Below are 22,167 nucleotides of genomic sequence, written 5' to 3' on the forward strand. Positions count from 1 at the left end.
TACCTGCACCTGGACTGGGGTGCACTGCAGGCCGGTGGGCTGGTTCCTGCGAGCACCCCGAAAGTTTTCTCTCCCAGCTGATGGGGTTCCTGGCCTTGCAATCTGGAAAGTGTGGAAAAAGCCCGGTCTTTGCATAGAGGGTCCAGCAGATTGGATCTTTCTCCTCCCTCAGCAAGCACGGTCAGACCTGGCCAAGTGGTTCACGGAGTCATGCCTACAGCCCAGCACAGAAGATATGGGGGCTATCAGCAGATCTCTCAGGAAGGTGGCTATTAAAAAAAAAAAAAAAAAAAAAAAAAAAAAAGGCCTGCCCAGGACATAAACGTTGGGAGAACGGAAGAATCGATCCAAATAAACATTCAGAATTGGGTGGCTGTTGTTCAAACCCGGAGGTCTGGGGAGTTCTGGACCGAGGAAGGAGAGCAGACGCCAGGAGAGGTGTAAAATTCCCAGTTACCCCTCCTAGCCACTTTCCCCTCTATAATCCCTGATTTAGAGAGACAGCCTAATGCTGTTCCCGGCCAAAATTTCTATGATAACTTTAAGTTTCTATAGAGGTCTCTGCGGGATGCATGCATAATGGTGCATTTCGGTCCTTTTCACAATTGCGCTGATATCCCTAAACCCCAACAATGAGCTCCTACCGTGTAAATTTAGAAAGGTCTCCAAGGAGTTCGGGAATCCTCTACGCCCCGTAATAGTAACAGAGTTCCTAAACCCAGGGTGAAAACCGTAGCCAGTTTCAGACTGACCTGGGGAAGAGATTTTCCTCCTCCCTAGCCCAGGCGGAAGGAAGGGGGGGGGGGTGCCGCCGAGCGCGAACTACCCCAACGGTGTCTTAAATGGCCATAAACATTGTCGGTGCAGATGCGTCTCTCCCGTCGGTAACCGGTTTAGTCTAAGCCATTTCATGTAAAACCCACGAAGTAGAGGAAGCGTGCTAAGAACATAAGATTTAAACCGCAATAATGAAGAGATTTCCTAGAATAAAACACTGATTACAGAGCAAAATCGGAGAAACCCAAGCTTCCCGAAGTTTACATTCCCTTAAGCTGGGGCAGGGGTGGGATCTAAAGTTTTGGGAGCGGGAAAGGAACCCACAGCCCTAGATGGAGACAGTCAACCAAACCTTTTCTCCCTGATGGAGAAAAGGTCCGATCGACCCTGGGGCTGTATATTTCTGGTTAACCAAGAAGCGCCTGGGCTGATCTAGAATTATTTAAATGAACCATACCTCTCTTTTCCGTAGGGGGCAAAAATCAAGATTTTTGTTGTTTATAAAGAGTTAAAGTCATTGGAGGAGAGTTCACCATCATAAGGGACCTCCTAGAGAGGAAAATTGACCCAAGCAAGGCTTCGGAGACAAACACAGGTTTCCTCTTAAACTCTCTCCGCCGGGTTGGTGGTAGAGAGCCTACTTAACATGCATCTGAAGCCCTGGGTTCAATCACCAACACCCTCCAAATCATAAACAAATAAATAAACCCTGCCTACTAAACAAAGTTATACTCTTGCCAGGCAAAAATAATTTGGTCTAATTTGTTATCACACTCATTCTTACCCAATAAATTCATACCAATCAGTGATGAAAACAAAGCTCAGAGAAATTTTGCTGCAATGTGGTTAAAAAAAAAAAAAAAAGCATTGAATTTGGAGCCCTGGACACCCACTATAGGTCAGCTGTATCACTTGCCCATGGATGATTTATGGCAAGTCATCTTAGGCAGCCTCTGCCAGGGGCATGATCAGAGTGGGGGCTCCAAAGAAAGCGTTCTGGAGAGTGCTTGAAAATTCAAGGTCACCAAGCTCCACATCCTTCTGGAGGGTAGTATTTAGATCCCTGGAAAGAAAGCAGACTTCAAGACAGCAGAAATCACCCAGGCTCTGTTGTCCAGTGCCCACTGCCTTTCCAGGAGCTGGCTGGGGCCCTGTGACACGCACCAAAATATAAGTGGGATTTCTTGAAAGTTTAGAGAATTTTGGTAAAATGGATATCACTGCTATTTGGATGGAGAAGGAAGCCTGGAGGAAAAAATCCTTCATGATTTAACAAGTTGAATTAGTAAAAGCTAAAAACAAAATATGTAGAATGTGGATTTTAAAATCCCAAGCAAGCACAAAGTATGTTTCTATGTGTGTGTGAAGACAGGCTCCATAGCTTCTGTCCATTCTTAAAATGCTCCATGACCAGCATAGAAGGTTCTGGTCCTGCCTGGGGTTTCAATTTTATTCTTGAGTCCTGGGGTCTTACAACTTTTTCAGGCCTGTCTTAAAGCAGGTACCCCACCCACCCACCCACCAGTACTCTCAGCCACTTAGAATTCCCAGGTGCCGAAAATCAAAGAGGGTCTGTGGCTAAATGACAATGATATCTACTTGATAAATGCTCCCCAAACACACTGTTCCTCTCCCCACATACAAAAAAAAAAAAAAAAAAAAAAAAAGTCTTCCTTCTTCTACTCTTCTCTTGGATGTCCCTCCTACCTAGGAAGATTACTACCACCTTTCTCATTCCAGATTATATTTTATTTATTTTCAGACAGAGCATTGACTTAGCACATTTTTACTTCCATATTTAGTTATTAATTTTTTAATTATTTCACACAAAATGACAAAAGACAGTAAGAGGGGGAAAAATGAATGGAATAAATGGGGGACCTGTCCCCACCAAATGCTCACCAGTTAGTCAGAAAAAAAAAAAATGTTAGAAAGTGGAAACAACTGCAAACCCCCCACTCCAACTCAATCAAAACATCCCTTCCGGAAAAGAGCGACTTGTTTCTTTTTTCTCTTGGAAATGAGTGGTAAACTGAGTTCGGTTTGGTGGTGTTTTCTTAGCTGACTTTTGGCTACAATCAGGCCATTTTCGGACACATTCCCATGTAGGTACCAGGGGTGCTCTGGAGGAAGCTGTCGACGCCTGTTCAGCTAATTTAGGTTTTCTTTGTCTAATTACTGTGGAGCTTAGGGAAAAGGAGCCCGGCTCAGGGCAGTAAACTGACACTCGGTCTCTGTGTGTGGTATCCAGGCAGGGTTTGATGGAAAAAGCCTGCTTCCACTCAACTTCAGGTCACTGTCTGGGGCCAGCCCCAGCCCAACCCCCTCCCCCTCCCCACCCCCTCTTTCCTCTGCTTTTACAGACCCACCAGTACTCCCAGCTAGGATCAGTCCCCTACGCACTCCAGGGGCACAGAGAGCTGGTGCCAGCCTCAAGGGGCTCAGTTCTGCTGCAGGGAAGGGTCTTTGCTGCATTCTTTACCTGGGTCCCTGCACCATCTCCCCTTCTTCTGTACCCCCATTTCCCCAGGCAACAACAGATGCCCTTTCACCTTGATCCTTTAAGATAGATGCACAGTGGTGCCAGGCTCTGTCTCTCATTTGGTCCCCTATTCTGTAGTATCTTCCCTCTGGGCCTCCCCATCAGCCCCTGTGTGGCCTGGCCTGCTCCTGGCCTCCTGCTCTCCTCCCGATTCCCAGCCCCTATCCCTGGTCAGACTACATTTCCCTACACGTGTAATCCAATAACTAACTGTCGGGTCTCATTGGAAATGATTTCTCCTGAGGGCACATCTCTCTCAGAGCCGGGACTCTAACAGAGAGAATAAGCCACAACTGGGATGGTGTGTTCTCTTACAGAAGGCAACTTAGAGATGGCACATTTTGGGGCGGGCAAAAATGAGACTGAGAACGTTACAGCTGCAGGCTGCTTCGTGATTTCATTGTAATAAAGCTATCGCGCTTATCTCAGGGTGGGCCTTCTGGTTGCTTTTTTTCCCCCTAAACAAACCATGAAGTGGGAAACCAAAAGGAAGTGGCATCAAATGCAAACATGAGTCCTATCGACCCAGGTTTCCAGAGTCTCTGAAGCTGGGCCAGAATTCTGTATCCAAACCCCTCTGGTCAAACTTCCCAAAATGTCCTCGATCGCCCGGGGCCGCACCCTGGGGCGTCGGCGTTCACCCTTTACTAAAACAATGGTCCGGAGCCTACAGGCCTGTCCAGAAAGAGAGGATTGGCACTTTACCTTTGGGCGTCTGGCACCCTGGCGTGTGGCTGAGGGCCGCAATGTCTAAATGAAGTTGACAGATGGTGTCACTTCGGGCACTGGGGAAGGCGGCTCCCGGCGGCTGCACCCGCGGCTGCACCACTCGGCTGGGGCCGGGCTGGGAGGGGGAAAGGGGGAGGGGGAGGGAAGGAGGGGTGGGTCCACTCCCAGGGGGGCAGCTGGTTTCTGGGAGGGGAAGTGGGGACTGCTGGAAGGGGCAAAGGGAACGCTTTTCGTGAAGTCGTAGGTAGTCTGGTGGGGGAGGGGGCGTCGTCCTCCTAGCAAAATGTGAGTTGTTCAGTTATCCCTCCATTTGAAAGAGGGTGGGTGGGAAAAGAGAAAGAGGACCAGAGAACAACTAAAAGAGAGAGGGGGACCCAGGAGAGCTAAGAAGGAGATAAGAGAGGGAGCGGGCCTCCAGGTTGGGAGGGGGGAGGAGTGAGAGCGACGCCCGGAGCGCGCCCTCCCCGCAGCGGCCCGGAGCGAGAAGGGGGCAGGGCGGGGTAGGGGTGGAGGGAGGGAGCGAGGGAGGGAGGGAGGACGGCCGCGGGGAGGGCGCGGGAGGGAGGAAGTCCGAGAGACAGAGGGAGAAGCGCTCCTGAAGGGAGACGTCGGGTTCGTCCCCGGGGTCCCCGCCGCTGTCGTAGCTGACGGGCGCTGCCTCCCGGCGTCCGGCCGCTTCGGCTCCGCGGCCTGGGAGGAGGTTGCGCAAGGCGGGGGCCCGAGCCTCGAAAAGGGATGCGCCGGGCGTTGCCTCCAGCCCGCCGCCGCCGCCGCCGCCAGAAGCCCCAGAAGAGCTGAGGGAGGCGACGCCGAAGCGCTGGCCCGGAGTGACCACGGCTGCAGCCCGGGCGGCGGGCTAGGGCGCTCGCCCGGCTTCTGGGCCGACCCCGTTCTTGCGCCTCCGCTCCCGGCCCGGGGCCCGCCCCCCAGGCCGGGCCTCGCTCCCGGGTCCCAGATGACCACCGAGGGCGGGCCGCCGCCGCCCCCGCCGCGCCCGCCGCCAGCCCCGCTCCGCCGCGCGTGCAGCCCGGCCCCCGGCGCGCTCCAGGCCGCCTTGATGAGCCCGCCGCCCCCCGCCGCCGCCGCCGCCGCCGCCCTGGAGACCACCTCGTCCTCGTCCTCGTCGTCCTCCACCTCCTGTGCCTCGTCCTCCTCCAACTCGGCCAGCGCTCCCTCGGCCGCCTGCAAGAGCTCGGCTGGCGGCAGCGGCTCGGGCGCGGGGAGCGGGGGCACCAAGAAGGCGAACTCGGGGCTCCGGCGTCCGGAGAAGCCGCCGTACTCGTACATCGCGCTCATCGTCATGGCCATCCAGAGCTCCCCCAGCAAGCGCCTGACGCTCAGCGAGATCTACCAGTTCCTGCAGGCGCGCTTCCCCTTCTTCCGCGGCGCCTACCAGGGCTGGAAGAACTCGGTGCGCCACAACCTCTCTCTCAACGAGTGCTTCATCAAGCTGCCCAAGGGCCTCGGACGGCCCGGCAAGGGCCACTACTGGACTATCGATCCGGCCAGCGAGTTTATGTTCGAGGAGGGCTCTTTCCGCCGCCGGCCGCGCGGATTCAGGCGGAAGTGCCAGGCGCTCAAGCCCATGTACCATCGCGTGGTGAGCGGCTTGGGCTTTGGGGCCTCGCTGCTGCCCCAGGGCTTCGACTTCCAGGCGCCCCCGTCGGCGCCGCTTGGCTGCCACGGCCAGGGCGGCTACGGTGGCCTCGACATGATGCCCGCAGGCTATGACGCCGGCGCAGGAGCCCCCGGCCACGCTCATCCGCACCACCACCACCACCACCACGTCCCACACATGTCGCCCAACCCGGGCTCCACCTACATGGCCAGCTGCCCCGTGCCCCCGGGTCCCGGAGGCGTCGGTGCAGCCGGCGGTGGTGGTGGTGGCGGCGGTGGGGACTATGGGCCGGACAGCAGCAGCAGCCCAGTGCCTTCATCCCCAGCCATGGCGAGCGCCATCGAGTGCCACTCGCCCTACACGAGTCCTGCGGCGCATTGGAGCTCGCCCGGCGCCTCGCCTTACCTCAAGCAGCCGCCCGCCCTGACGCCAAGCAGCAACCCCGCGGCCTCTGCAGGCCTGCACTCCAGCATGTCCTCCTACTCGCTGGAGCAGAGCTACTTGCACCAGAATGCCCGCGAGGACCTCTCAGGTAATGCATCGCGACCAGAGTGGTCCTCTGCGGGCCTACATCTATGCCTCTAGGTCCAGCCACTCCCTCTGGGACAACAAAGCCTGGGGTCTGAGGGCATGGGGAGGAGCGGATGCTGGGGAAAGCTGGCGCCTTATTCTTGTGGGGATACAGGAGATCTGGGTCTCACTGCTCTGCCAGGTGCCCATAGCCAGGAGCAGGGCCTCCAGAATTGCCCAGCTTCTAGCTTCTAGGATGATGATGCAAAGTCGCCTGCCTTTCTGGCCTTCATGGATGTCTCTATATGGGCTTTGGATTTCCTGATTCAGGCCTGACTTAGTTTTGAGAGAAGGCATGTGGCCTTTGGGGGACCTTGAACCAAGGAGCTGTGTTTGGTTCTAGTTCTTCTTGTCCTTTATTTTTTTTTTTTTTAAGTTCATTTTTCTGTGCCTTTGTCAAAAAGTAAATGTCAGTTCTGTATCTTGGAGTGTATGTGTGTGTGAGGGAGAATTTCTTAACTCAGCAAGTATTGAGAGGAGGGGATAGGGAAGGCAGAGGGAAAAGCAGAATGGGGTCCCAGGGTCTTTCACTAGAGGGACATTGTCAGTGGAGGGGGCACTGGCTGTTGAGGAGTCCCAGTTGCAGCATGGACCATGGTTGATGACACATGAATGTCCCCAGGCAGCAGAACCTGAGAACTCTGCTCTAAGTCCCCTGAGAAATGCGCCTGGAGGCTACTTGTAGTGTGGCTGATTTAAATTGTATGGGTTACAGATTATGAAAATTTATTGACTTGTGGAAAGCAGTGAAAGGTGGGAGGAGAGGTTGGGGGGGTAGAGAGAATTTGAATATTTGGCCAGGTTTATCTGAAAAATAAACCCTTATTAACCCCTAAGGAGGACTGGGCTGCAGATTAAAATCCGAAGTCTGCCTGTCAAAGACTGGGCCCAAAGGTGTTCTCCCTCACATTACCTCCCTCCCTGATTAGAAAATCGTTCACAGAATAATGCATACTTTATATGTTCGTGATGCCGTGTGCTGCAAGGACATCAGGGGAGAAAGGAAGCCCAGAAATGGGCAAAAGATGTTGGTTCCCTGAACAGAGAAATTTCCCAAATAGGCCTTTTAAATGCGGGTCTCAGAGGTTAACTAAACAAAGACAGTCTCGGCAGGACCACACCAGAGAGGATTTTAGCCTGACTTAACCCACTGAGAGCAGAGCCTTGTTCAATTTTATGGGAATTTCAACAAGTAACCAATACAGACACCCCTCTTATTCAGCACCCCCGCGCCGGCTGTCAATCTCTCTCCCACAGTAGGCTGGAGTCCACTGGCACCCTTGCTAGCCTGCCTGCTCTTCTCCCAGCCTCAAAAGCCACCTGGTCTTCTAGCAGTCCCTACTCAACTTGAACCCAAACTCCAAGGCTTCCTAGTGCCAGGAAACGGTAACAGAGGAAGAAACAAACAAACAAACAAAACAGGCAGAAAAGGGGCTCCAGATCTTTACGTGAGGCCGCCCTTGTCCCATCCCTCACGCCAGGCCCACAGGCAAGCCCCTAAAAATCCCGGGGTCTGCCAGCACGATTCTAGGAGAAGACACAAACTTCCGAAAGCAAGCAGGCCGGCTTCCGGGCTCCAGCCCATCACCTCCCGGGGCTGACCTTCCTGGGAACTCTCTGTCTGGGAACGCTCTGGAGGCCCTCGATAGCTCAGGCCTTCCTGTATCATTCTGAGGCCCGGGGACCTTTGGTTTGAGCCCAGTGTGCACAGGAGACCATAGAACATCCTCCTTCCTCGTCTTGCTGTCTTCCCCATCTTGTTGGCTGCTCCCAATCAGGCTTGGGAGGAAGGAGCAGACTGGGTGCGCCCAGCTCTACTGGGCCTGGTTTGGAACCCACTGAGACTGAAGGCCCGGGGGCCAGACAAGGTTGAGGACGCCCACCACAGTTCAGCGAGTGTGCCCCCATACACACGCACACAGCACGACCCTCCCGCCCTCAGCTCACCCACGCTTCCCATGCTGTCCCATTTTCCGATCCCATGACCGTGGCGGGTGTGTTGAGAGACCTGGACAGCGAGGCCCACAGCGAGGCCCACAGGGGCCCGAGTGGCCTCGCGCTCTCATTCAGCCCCGAGACAGTAGTATCTCGGATTTTTGTCATCCCGCACAGCACATTAAAGTGAAGACTGAGGCATGAGCTCTGTTCTCTGCTCTGCAGGAGCCTGCTCTTTCGTGGTCCAGGAACTGGCATTAGCGTGCTGAGCGAACGCACCTGTGTGCAGGGCAAACCGCACGGGTCCGGGACGCGTAGGTCAGCGGTTGCTTTAATAAAGCAGTGCCGGTTTTGTTAGCAGCTAGCGCGCAGGGGATCGCAGGAGTCGCGGGCCATTGAGCAGCCTGGTCTCTCCGCAGGCGACTGGGGCGACGCGAACAGGGCCTAACCCTCATTGGTCCCGGTACGGTTTTTCTTCTACTGAAAAACTGAATCCGGCCCCCGGCATGAATGTGTGGTTTATGCTGCCCACATCACCAGGGTGACCACAAATGAACCAAGCAAATGAGCCTTACCCAGCCTGGCACAAAAAGAGGCGGAGGCAGGAGATGTTGGGACCCAGCGCTTGCCCGGACACCTTTGACCGATTGCGCTCCGAGGTCGGGCCGCCGAGAGGCGCCGAGAAAGCAAAAGCAAAAGTGGGCGGCAGGTCGGTGCTGAGAAGCGCCAGGCTCAGGCCCTGGGCGGAGAAGCAGTCCTTGGGGAGCAAGGTATAGGCTTTCACCACCCTCTACTAGCATGAGGCTTCCTCAAAATCTCCTTGTGCTGCTATATGCCTTCCCTGAGGAGCTTTTCTCTGTCCCCAAAGTCCTGGCTTCTCCAGATGAAGTCTTAGACTTTTGTGACTGAAGCTGCTTGCGGACAGAAGAGAGCTGCACTTACTTTTTCTGTCCCTTTCTCTTGCAATGGAATTATTTTTTGTCATTCCCTTTGGCACAGGGAACCATCCCTGTGCTGCTCACTACTCTTACCAGGTCAATCAATTGGAAAATAAAGCTCAAAGCGAGAGGGGAAGAGGGCAGTGATGGTTCTGGGGGAGGGCGCTTGGTCCCGCACTGCGCCCAGGATTCAGGACCTGGATGCTGTGGTCTCAGCCTGCGCTCACCCGACTCAGACCACAGCTCTGACCCCCAGCCTCAGAGTGACATGGGAATTCAGGAATACAAGAATACCCGGTCAGGGAAGATCTTGCTCTTGCCTCAGACCACACCAAAACATGATTCCAGAGGCATCTAAGGACTAAGGACAGATAGTTTGAAACTGATTTTTCAGAACTGGGTTTTATCTACCCCTCTTGCATCAGCAATGCACCAAAAGAACACACCAACAGTTCTGCACCCTGAGTCAAAAATTAAGATGCGGTAAATTGAAATTTTAAAAACAATGCACCCCATCTCCAGTTGGGTGACTTTGTGTCTGAAATGAGCCCCTCCTCTCTCTTACTTCTTTCAGTGGGACTGCCTCGTTACCAGCATCACTCAACTCCAGTGTGTGACAGAAAAGATTTCGTCCTCAATTTCAATGGCATTTCTTCTTTCCATCCTTCGGCAAGTGGGTCTTATTATCACCATCACCACCAGAGCGTGTGTCAGGATATTAAGCCCTGTGTCATGTGAATGGACAAAGGCCACATGAAGGCCCTCTCTCTTCTCTTTTCATCTTCCCCTAAGGGGCAGATAGGAACTTCGAAGGACTCACACAATGTGCACGCGGATAGCAGTAAGTAGCACTCTGTCACTTAGCCTGAATGCCCAGGAAAGCCTCGGATGCTGATTTTTTTGCCTACCATCGGAAGAGAGAAAACCTTGGCAAGATAATGCACCAGATGAGGGAGAGCATGAACTGAGGGATGGTAACAAGTTACCACATGTAAAACATAAACTTATAACTCTGGGATGGCCATTGCCTTCAGTAATCAGGGTCTGAAAAAAAGCAGACAAGTTGCGTGTATGTGTGTGTTTTTTCTTGGTCTATGAAAACTTGTGTGCTTTTCAAAAAGGCAGTGCTAAGCACAAGATTTCAAGAAAGCCTCATCTTGTTGCCTAGCTAGTTAGGAGAATTCTGTTTCCCCCCACCCCAACACTAGGTTTGTATACAGGTGCCAAAGAACATTATGAAGAAATGATTTAGAACCAACCACATCTATTTTAAGAAAATGGTTCTCAGTATTGTGACAATACAACATTTTTACAAGGTTGTTTTCTACCACCATATTTTAAAGATATTTTTATGATCTTCGTGTATACTCACACTTTGCTTGTATTTTAAAATGAGGATATATTTGCACTTATGTATACTTTTACAGTTTGCCAAAAAATATTTTGATGTACATTTTTTTTTCAATAAAATGTATATAACAAGTAGTTGTTTTAGGGATCTGTTTCCTCTACAGGCACCCTGCTATGGATGGATCAGTGGCCAGGTTCTCCCCCACCCCACAACCCCCATCCAGCATGGCAACTCTACCCTGCCCACCCCCCACATTATATAATTGATGTGGTGTGGGGTCTGTGCCTTGAGTAACACAGGCCAGGTTGTGATTGTGGGTCTTCTCAGGAGAAAAAAGAGGGAATGCTTTCTGTTATTTCTTTCTCTACTTCACCCTCACTTTTTTTCTGACTAAACAAAAAACAGAAGGTGAAAGGAACTTAAATGAAAACCAGGAAAGATATTGAAAGGCGGACAGTCTGATTTGAGGATCAAGCTCTGTGTCCCTTTTGTTTTCTTTCCTGTGCCCCCAAAGATTTCTGTTCTTTGTTCTTTCCTCCTCCTCACCAGGTCGAGGTGGTGGGGGCAGAGGTGGGGGCAGAGTGCTAAGCCGTCATCTAGCACCTGTGTGATTTGGGCTTACCAGCCCAATGAGGATAGGTGCCCAAAGGACGGGACCTGCGTCTCCTTGGCAGGTTGCAGTTTTATTATGGCTGGAGATAATACTGAAGAGTTCTTGGGGAAGGCTGCTGAGGGTTAGTGAAGGAAACTCCAAGCATCTGGGGGTTTAAAGCTGGCACCCAGGTTTCACAGAGGTTTCCCTCAGGGGTTCCTTTAACCCCTTTTTTTCCTTCTCTTGTTGGGCTTCCCAATCATGAACACAACACAAAGAGCTGGTAAAGCTCTGGATTAAAAAGAAAAAAAAAAAAAAAAAAAAACCCCAGACAACTAATAGAAGGCCTTATTTCTTCCCCAGACCATCCTCTCTGTCTGACCTTTCCTTCACTCTCTGAGCAGGAACAGAGAAATGTTCAGCCATAATCACACTGTGGTGGTTTTTCTGTTCAACTGAGATCTGGATTTTTTGGGTTTTTGTTTTGCTTTGTTTTGTTTTGTTTTTTTGCTTTTACTGAGTGGGAAACTCACCTTTGTTTCTGGGCCCCTGAAAGGTCTTCCTGCTCATCCATTACTAGGCACTTAGTACCACTCAGGAGATCTCTCACATATTGGGAATTTTGGTGTTCCAAGTGAATTTCAGTCCAGAGACCTTCTCCTGAGTAAAACATCTTATTTTTAAAAAGTCTTAGCCACCTTCCTAATCTTCCTTGCTCTATTTTACAAAAATTAAGCTGTGATTTAAGCATTTTATTTTGTCTATTATATTTGTAGTTAAATAGGGCCACACACACACACACACACACACACACACACACCCCTGCCCCCTTTTCTTTTTTTTTGTCTTTTCTTTTACACTGAGCTACTCGGGGGCCTGCTATAAATTATGAAGTCAGTTTCAGAGTTTGCTCCGACCACAGTGCTGTGTTTACATTCCTTCCGAGGCAGCCGGCATGGTCGTAATTTATATCCTAAACACTTGAACGTAACTTGTTTATACAGAGAATGACAGGACCTCAAAGACAAAAACTCCGCGTCTGTCTGACTGACCGCATTGGGAGGGCCAGCGCGCCCCCTGGTGGTGCAAGGAGACCCACGCATGGGGATCGCCGGTCCTGTAAAGAACTCCAGCAACTTTACAAAATGACCCATTTGGTGGTGCATTGACGACAAACATTTAGAATATCTCACTTTGAGGAATTTTACTTTACGGTTTTAGGGAATACTTTTTTGGTGTTTTCTATTTTACTCTTTCTAATGTATTCCTGAAACCTGATGGAGATTCGATTAATGTCATCCTGAAACGTGATGGAGATTCATGGACAGTCCTGACCATATTTAGTAGGTGCTAGAATCCTGACTAGCCATCTTGGTACGTTTCTAGATTTCTCCCCAGCTAAGGTTATTGTTCGATTTCTCTTTGAGTCAAAATTGCTTTTCTCCTAACTGCCCCTCCTTCAAAGACAAGTTAATATCTAGTTCTTTTCTTTTTCTTCTCTCCAATTCTCCCCCCCCCTTTCTTCGAGAAGCATGCAGTGCTTAGTCTTAAATGTTGCTCCAGCGTTTGTAATAAGTTCTCAAAGAAGCACTTCATTGCTTTTAGAAGTGAAAATAAATGAACTAACTTAACTGGGGGTAAATGTCACTGGGCTTTGTTTGTTTGTTTGTTTTGGTGCTGAGGATTGGACCCAGGGCCTCTTACATACTAAGCAAATGCTCTACCTCTGAGCTATATCCCCAGCCTATCCCTCAATTATCAAATGTATTTTGAACACTTAGTTTTCTATTCATTGACAATAAAATGATATATTAAAAGATATTTGATTATTTTGTGAAAGAATTGTTTTTATTTATTTTTAGTTAAGGAAAAGGCCCTATCCTTATGATGTGGGGTCAGTTAGCTGCTTTTCATCTCCATAATTAATACCTAAGATAATCAACTCATAAGGAGGAAAAGTATGTTTTGGCTCAAAATTTTGGAGGTTTTAGCCCGTGATCAATAGGTCTCATTCCATTCAGGACAGCAGTAAGGCAGAGCATCCTGGCAGAAGGGCATGGGGGTGGTAGAACAAACTGCTCACCTCATGGCCAGAGAGTTAGAAAGGGAAGAAGATTGGGATTCCACCATCCCCTTTAAGGGCAACCCCCACTGACCTGAAGACCTCCCACTACGCCCCAGCTACTAAAGACTCTGCACCTCCTAATAACACCAAGGGCAGAGGACCAAACCTTTAACACTCAGGTCTTGAAGTGACATCCAGATCAAAATTAAAGCATAGGGATCTCAATTCTTTTTGCAGATCTGCATTAAGTCATGGTTGTGATGGGTTCAGCCCATGTGTTCTGATTTCAGTTCCTTTCATGCATTTCCCAGTATTGTATAGGAGAACTTTACATTTGACATTGCAGACATAATGGCAGAGGTGGTCTGCACTCAGAAGTAGTTGTTCTCAAACTTGAGTGTGAATCTTCGTTGCCTGGAGAGCTCACACCCATTTGCTCTTTCAGTGGGTCTGGGGCAGGTTTCAAGAATTGGTATTACTTCACTAGCACTGAAAAAAAAAATCACAAGTAATGCAGATTATACTGGTCCAGGGACTACACTTTGAGAACCATAGCTCTAGAAAGACAGTTTGACAGATATTTACAGGTTCCAATGGAGGGTGTTAAGTCTAGCCCATTAGTTAAGCACAGATCTAAAATGGAGAGTTGTTTGTTTGTTTGTTTGTTTGTTGTTGTTGTTTTTAATTTTCCTACCCACATGCCTCTGTCATTAACTACTGGCCCCTGGGAAAACACTAGTCCTAACTTTGAACCCTGCACCACAAAATAGAATCTCCCCATTTTTATTCAAAGCCACAAGCTTGCTTGTTTTATTCCAAAAGATTTTGCACAGGGGAGTCAGGAGGAGTCATTAAAGTCTTCCTGGTCAGAAGAGCAATAAGTCTCAGTATTCACACACAGCAGCAATGTCAGAATTCTCCAAACAGGAGGTGGCTCAGGAAAAGAAATTCTCCTATTGGTTGTAAAACCTTTTGAGGGTGGAACAGAGAAGGGAAAGAAAAGGGGCTGTGATCTCAGAGTACAGCCATAGTGATGCTAGTTACAAGTGGGCCAGGCAGGACCCTGACGGTAGGAGAGGGGAGGCAGGAAGGAAGAGAGAGAAAAAAGAAAAAGGGGGAGGAGGAAACAGAGAGAGCAAGGGTGGGGAAGAGGAGGGAAAGAGAAGACAGAGATCTAGAGAGGAGGAATCTAAAAACCTACTGTGAGAATGTAGAAGTCTGATTTCTGGAGAAAATCTTCAGGCCATCAGAACAGGCCACCGTATGACATTAAACAGAATTAGCAAACTCCCGCCCGAAAGAAAAACTCTCTTTGCAGACTCATGTATAGCTAATTACTGTGCATCATGGTGATTAATTCAAAACAGGCACCAAGTTATTTAGAATGGAAATATATTTTAATGTATTTTATCAGAGAGGAAATGTATCTTACCAAACCTGCCTCTCTGAAACACTATCTTAGCAAGGGAAAATATCACAAATGTAGACACTGGAGGGCCAGACACACAAACGTCAAGATCATTGGGGTAAAAATGAAAGTCCTGGAAGTTCTTTTGGAGTTGAGAGTGCCCCGAGGCCACAGCAATCCCAATGATAAATATTCAGCTCTCCATTTCCTGAGGCTTGAGTGTGTGATACAGAACCCTGCCCATCCCATGGCTGAACTGCCAGCCCTCTTGGCATAAATGTATTCGTGAGAGAACAGAGAAAAGTTCTGAGGAGCAGCAGGAAGCTGGTGCCCTGCACAGCTTTCCCTCCAGCAAGGCCCCATCCCACTCTTCACCCAGTCACCTAGAGCTGCTGCCTCTCACCCAGGGAGCCTCATCTACAGATGGGGCAGTGAGTCTGCAGGATGGCAGGGCACCACCTCCCAGAACTGACAGAGTACCTCCCCCCATCCAAAATCCAAACTTATTTTTCTCCCTGCTGTGCATTGAACCTACGGTCATGCTAGGCATGCACTCTACCCCTGAGCTATATCCCCAGCTCTTTACAAGCTGCTTTTAATTGGGTCAAGTCCAGTCTCAGAGCACAGGGAGAGGAAGACCTGCCTTCTTGCTCTCTCAGTGATCATTGGGATGCCATGCCATCCCCCACTTCACCACCCTAAGCAATTCCACCTGGCCCTGAGCACCCAGGAATCATCAGCAGACCATGTGAATAGATGGGCTGAGCCATAGGACCCCGTAATGGTCTGCCTTCCTTTTTTTTTTTTTTGTAGTGTTGGGAATGGAACCCAGGACCTTACACTTGCCTCCACCACTGAGCTACATCCCCAGCCCACATCTTCCAATCTTCAAGAAGGAGGAAAGGGAACAGACTTGCTATCAGAACAGAATTGCTCTAGCAAGGTGAAACACAAGGTACCCAGGCCCAGATTTTTTGTCTGAATAGAGATTTCAAAACCACTAAGTCACCCACCAGAAGCTCACTTCTGGGGCCAGAATTTACTGGATGGCGAGTTTGTCTGCACAACTGGCTAGCAGCCTGAGTGAGTGCTGAGCAACCCAGAAGTTTGGAAAAGACAACTGTGGCTATGGCTGCTCTAGATCCCATCCGTCCTATTAGGTCAACTTGTCAGGGGTAGGGACTGGCCCTTTGTCCTTTAAATGCTCCCTGGGATGGGCGGTATCTTGTTGATGGTTTTCAGAGATTCTCGGAGGATGGCAGTTTACAGATGAGGAAATGTAGTCTCAGGTGTGTTAGTTCATAATCCTATGGGTTCTCCTGACCAAAACTGGACCCATGCACCTGGTTCACCTGATGTCTCCTGCTCAGCTCTGACAACCAGAAACCCAGCCCCCACTCCAAGCCATGACATCAGAATCTCTGGGTGGGCTTGAGGGTCTCCAGGTGATGAGCTGAGGTTGAGAATGGCTGCTTTAGAGCCATCTGCCCCAAAGGTCAAGTGTGCAGCTGTTCAACAGACGCTCAGACCCAGTTTTTGTATTAGTTTTGCAAACTCTACAGAAAAGGGAGGCCCAGCCAGGCAGGCCACCAGGTGTAACTACATTAATCAGGTACTCAGGCTCTTTCCTAAGAGATGAGTCAGGAAAGGAGAAGCAGGGAGGTCAAGGTCACCTTGGTGAGGCTCTGTGGACTCAATGTCATGAAGCATACCACCTTGTAGGCAAGACATAGGACATTTGGACAATAGGCCCAGAGATTTGGGCTCATCTTCCCATGGGCTCTCAGAAGGGCAGCTGACAATATGCTCGTTGGCATGGTGACCATGACTGTAGAGACACTAAAGAGTATAAAGACTATAAAGTCCACTCCCCTGTGCTCTAAGGCATAGTAGTCCAGTAGGAAGTGCCACAGAGAAGCTTGCCCTAGTGCCTAAGAGAGAACAAAACCAAAAAAGCAGGGTGCTCCAGGCCACGCATGACAAAGCCACACACAGAGACATACACATGTAGACACACATACATGGACACACAAGCATACATACTCACACACATGCAAGCAGAGAAACAGAAATACAGGCAAACACACATAAATACAAAAACACACAGGCACACACACACAGACACATGTAAACATATGCACACTCAGATACACACACACAAACATACACAATCACATACAGACACCACAAGATAGACACAAAAAGCGCAAACACACACACACACACATTCATACACAGAGACACACTCACATAGATGCACAGACACAGGCACCAACAATCACACACAATCCTATTCACTTGTCGTTCTAGCTCCAAGTCACAAAGGCTGACATTTATCATGCCTGCCATCTTTTTGAATCTCCAAACCCACCACCAGGGTTTAGTCCTTATTGTCTGAGGTTTCCTTTTTTTCTAATACCAGGACTTTCCTCCTACTCTGATCCACAAAGCAGAAAACACTGCCTTTTTAAAGTTAAATTTTGCTTTTGTTTCCCGAAGTTAAAATTATTTTGCTGGCTATGAATAAGGCCACCATCTAGAATCTGAGCAAAGTGCCAAGTTTCCCAGGATACAAGTAGGGCACAGGGCTCTCTCTGGAAGCCAAGGCATGGCTACTACACAGTCTAGGGGCTCTGACTCAGCCTCTGAACATGAGGAGTCCCCAGCAATAATAAGAATAAAGCCCTTTTACTTTGGATGACCTATTCTTTCCAAAACAGGTCCAAATTCCAAATGGAACCAGGCAGGTGATGAGGCAGGGATTTCTAGTCTGGATGTTACTCTCAATCAACAATGGTCTTTACCAGCAATGTACTTGACCAACAACATACATGCTCCAGCATCAATCTTCTCTGGTGGAGGTGCTAGTCTGCAAAGTTAGGGAACCCCACGAATAGGCCACTATAGGTAAACCCCCGCTTTTGTTTTACCCTGGGAAATAGCTCCTAAAGAAAGTATATATGCTAAAAAAAAAAAAAAATTTGTCTCATAGAGGGTATTGAGCAGATGATCCACCCACTCTCAGCCCCATAGGTCTCTTCCAAAAAGCAGTCTTGCTCACAAAGGAGTTAGTTGGGCCATCAGAGACAGGCAGAGCTGATGATGTTATGGAAATCTTAGTCCTACCAACAATGTTGTGACTTAACGCTGTTTGTGCTTCAGTTTCCTATGCTGGGCAACAGGGGTACTAAGATCAACTTTAAATCAGTGGGTGATCAACAGTGCTACAGAGCTGTTCCTTTCTGGCCTGACATAGGTGGTCCTGATACTCTTCTCACCCTCAGTTTTCGATACGCATAGAAGCTGGGAGGGTAAAGCTGCAGGGGATTGGATCTTCTCACTCTGTGTATAAATGAATGGAGTCCCAGTGAAGTCCTCCAGAGACCAGGGAAAGGCTTCCATTAGCAGTGTAGGCAGATGAACAGATCGAGGTGCAGAAAGGCTATGAGGTCATCGAATTAGTCTGCTAGGGCTGCTGCACCACAGTACACCAAAGTATGACAGATTGGGTGATTTAAGCAATAAAAATCTATTGTTTCAAATGTTCTGAAGGCCATATCCCTAACTCACTGTGTGGGCAGGGGTGGTTTCTTCAAGGGCTGTGAGGGAGAAATCTGTTCTAGTCCTCTCTCCCTGGAGTGCAGACAGCTGTATTCTCCCTGTGGCTTTGTATCTCTTTCTCTTATATGTGTCTGTCTGTCTGTCCAATTTTCCCCTTTTTAGGAGGACCTCAGTCATATTGGATGGGGGCCCATTTTAATGACTTCATTTTACCTTGATTTCCTCTGTAAATACCATCCCTGCAGATAGGATCACTGGCAGTTGGGGCTCTGATAAGAGTTCTCCAGAGGGACAGAACCAATAGAATGTGTATATACTATAGAGGGGACTTAGAGGCTTGAGACTCCCACCACAACCTTCTGCAGGCTGGAGAAATGGGGAAACCCGTAGCTGTTCAGTCCAAGAAGCTGGAGCTTCAGAACAAGAGGCACCAATGATGCAGCCCCAGTCTATGGCTGAAGGTCTGGAAGGCCCCTGGGTATTGGCAGGTATGAGTCTACATCCAAAGATTAGAGTCCAATGTCCATGGTGAATGGCAGCAGCAAAAACAAACAACCACAACAAAAATCCCACCCACTCAAAGAGTCCAGTGCGTACACCTGTGGGCTCCACCTTCTTTCACTTTTTATTCCTCTGGGCCCCCAGACTATTGGATGGTGCCGCCCACTCAGCTCACTGACCCGCATGCCACCTTTATGATACACACAGAAGTGTGCTTGACCAATCTTCTAGGCATCTCTCAGTCTAGTCAGTTTGACAACCAGGATGAACCTTTGTAGACTTCAACATATTTCTTTTTGGAAGAGGAGTGGAGAGCTCAGTCAACCCATGACAGTTGTGAATCAGGTTCACAGACATGGACCTGATTTCCATGGTTCTTCACCCAGGCCTTCTGCCCCGCCCTTAAGAATTTAGATTAAATAAGCCCTCTGGGGGAAACTAATAAAAGGATATCCCTTATCTCCATCTGACCCCTTGAGCACTGAGAGTTCAGAAGCTAGATTTTGTTTCCTTCATGCAAGTGAGCTCTAGTCCCCGGGCAGTTCTGCAGTTTCTCAGGGATGGCAAAGTCTTGGAGGAGCTGTGTTGTTTGCAGTCACACAGACTCTGTGTGATTTAACTTCCCACAGAGAAAGATTAGTGCAAAGATATTTGCTCTTTCTGAACCTGGGAAACATTTGTTCTATTGACATAGCATTATGAACCATGAGCCCCTGAGCACCAGGCTCTGTTCATCAGCCATGTGGGAGATCTCTGGTCAGTCCTTGAAGATGAGCAAACTTGCTTATGGTCACATAGCTAGAAACTGAGCTAGCTGAAATCCCAAACAGAATCCATCAAGATCTGGCTACTCAGGAAACGACAGGTGGCAGCCACAGTGGTAGTAGTTTTCCTGGGAGGATCCACATGCCTATGTTCACCCTGCCAATTCATGAGGTGCACCAGGCATGTGCCAGGGTGTTTGTGCATCAATGGCCTGAAACCACAGTCCACACCATTGTGGACTACCCCCACCCTCACCTCACAGGGTAGACCTCAACAAAGGCATGTGCATGGCCACTAGGATACCTGTCCTTTCTCCAAAGATCCCAGCCAAGAACTAGCTGCTCTGAGAGACCCTGGGCTATACCAGAGTGGGATCCAGGAGTGTCTGGGTCCCAGCCTCAGCTCCCAGGGGACTGGGGTGGATGGGATAGAAGCTCACACTGAACAGGATCTGAGGCCAACTTCCCACCCAGGACATGAGCTGGTATTGCCCAAGAGAAAGAAAGCTACAGATCCAACTTGGTGGGAGAAAACTTGCTGTGGGCACTTGCTAGGACTGCAGTTTTCCTGTATTCCATGTCTGACTTAGGCAGCCCCAGCAACCTCCTGAGCCAGCTCTCCTGATTTTTCTTGCAGGACTCTTTTGTTTCTCAGACTGGAGCTGAAGACTGAGTCATTGAGGGTTTTTAATTTGGAAAACAAGATTACAAAAGAAAAAAAAAAAAAAAAGAAACCACATTTCTATTAACAATTATATGCAGAACAAGGCCAAAGGTACAACTTTCCTTTTTCTTCCCTCAATTCAGTGCTGACATGAGATAAGTCTTTTCAGAATTTCTGAGCTGGCTCTCCTCTCAGGGAAGAGAACAAGAGGTGACTCCGCGGTAGGGAAGGAGAGTGTGGGGGAGGGGGCACAGATGGCTTGAGACTAATACTTGTATTTCTGTTATCATTAAAGCGCAGGTAAAAATGTTACATCTGAATGAACTACTGGGGACAGTTCAAAGCATCAAGAGCCTTTTTAGGATAAATTAAGGTACAAAGAGGCTGTCTTGGAAATAGACGTTAAAAACCTGAAAGCAAGAGTTCCCCGGTGAAAAGAATAGATATGACGGATGGAACTCCACATGACCACCCTGGGTTGTTATTTTGTACCCTGGAGGAGGGGTGAGAGATCGAGACCCTCAGTGAACTGTGACTTGGAGACCACCCCACGTTCTTGACTTTGCAGTTTTTAAAAGCAGCCCCTGAATCCGAGGGCAGCAGGGCAGTCGGCTTTGTCTTCCTGTCTCCTCTGCCAGTCCCACCCCCCCTTCAGAATAGGGCCGCTTGGGTCATTGCTTTGTTTGATATTTTCAGATCTGGCCTGAAGCAGATGATGGGGCTGCAGAACGAGAGCCCTTCAGGGTGTCTTGTTTGGTTTGGAACTATTTTAATGTCTGCTGCATTTCCTTCAAGAGGGGAGAAGCCAGGGCCTGTGGGAGAAAGAGACCAGCACTCTGGCCTCTGCTCTGCAGGGTCCCCAGCTCCTCAGCAGTCACGTCCCTGGGACTGGATCCTGGTGCCCTCCTCAGCACCACGTTCCCACCCTCAGCACCATGAAAAACTCAGGATGCATCCAGACCTTCCCCCACAACGTGTTTACAGTCAAGTGACTCAGCTCAGCACTGGTCGTTGTAAGCCCGGGGAGCAATTGTCCGCGATTACAGAAACCTTCTTGGCTCCTGGAAAAATCGCCAGCACGTTATTAACTTCAGAGGCCAGACACATGTTTTCCATAGATTTCTTTAAATGCTAGTGGCCACCGCAGATGAACTTAGCCTTTTAGAATGAAGAGCGTGTAATTAAGACATAATCTCCTCTGCTTTGTAATATATGAAGCAGTAAATGGCTACTGAGATTGATTAAATTCTCCAGCTTCCCCCTTGGCAATTAACCCCCCACCCCCAAGCTGCAGAGCCCTTCCCCTTCACACTCACTCTGAAGGCTACTGTGACTTCACAGCACACCACAGCTGGGGACTCACAGCAAAAGACCTCCTTCCAGATCCTGGGCGCCTGATGTTGGTCAGATCTGAGATTTATACTAACGCCCACCTGGGAACCAACTTCATCGACAGAAGGCGCATGGGAAAGCAGGATATGATACTGATTGACTGATAGGGAGTGGGCTTTGCTCAGTCAAAATATTGACTGGGGCAAGGGCTTGTGGTCAGAGGAGATTTGATTGTGTAAACACACAGCTCACCATTGCAGCTTCCTGCATCAGACATAAACTGGCGTTTCAGGGAAAAGAAGAAGAAAAAAGAAGAAAAAAATAAACGTGCATAGTTTTTTTTTTTTTTTTATGTTTCTGAGGCCTGCCCTTGACAGGTTAAAAAACAAATCCTTTTACATTTCTCCATGTGAAGGAAAAGCCCAACAATTTTACATGTGCCTACGCAGAGTTGACAAGGGCTCTGGCTGACCACTCAAGGATACAGGTTTTTTGGCAATTGAGAGTCTCCATATCGAAGTTCTTGCCAGAGGAGATAAGCTTAAACCCTAACTTGTTAAAGTCTTATCGGAAAGCTAATTTTTATTTTATTATTTTTAAAGAGATGGCAGTCTCCAAACTCCCCTATGTATATATATGAATATAGCACAGTGAATTTCACCTTTACTTTATCTATAATCATTAACTTTTTGTACCCATAACCATAACTTTTTATAGAAGAAAAATTACAAGAAGAAAGATCAATAATGTAGACAGGGAGAGAGAAAGGAGAAATACTGGGAACTGGAGTAAATTTTATGCCATATTCCTATAATTATAT

General features: G+C 49.0%; 1 protein-coding gene across 1 annotated transcript; it reads left to right on the forward strand.

Moving 5' to 3' along the window:
* The first annotated feature begins 5,003 nt into the window (after positions 1-5,003).
* On the forward strand, positions 5,004-9,847 carry Foxf2 (forkhead box F2). The gene is made up of 2 exons (XM_076857843.1): positions 5,004-6,198; positions 9,684-9,847. The coding sequence occupies exons 1-2, from the start codon at positions 5,004-5,006 to the stop codon at positions 9,845-9,847; spliced, it is 1,359 nt and encodes a 452-aa protein (XP_076713958.1).
* The last annotated feature ends 12,320 nt before the right edge of the window (positions 9,848-22,167 follow it).

This window comes from Callospermophilus lateralis, chromosome 6 (assembly GCF_048772815.1).
Source record: "Callospermophilus lateralis isolate mCalLat2 chromosome 6, mCalLat2.hap1, whole genome shotgun sequence".
Taxonomy (NCBI): Eukaryota; Metazoa; Chordata; class Mammalia; order Rodentia; family Sciuridae; genus Callospermophilus; species Callospermophilus lateralis.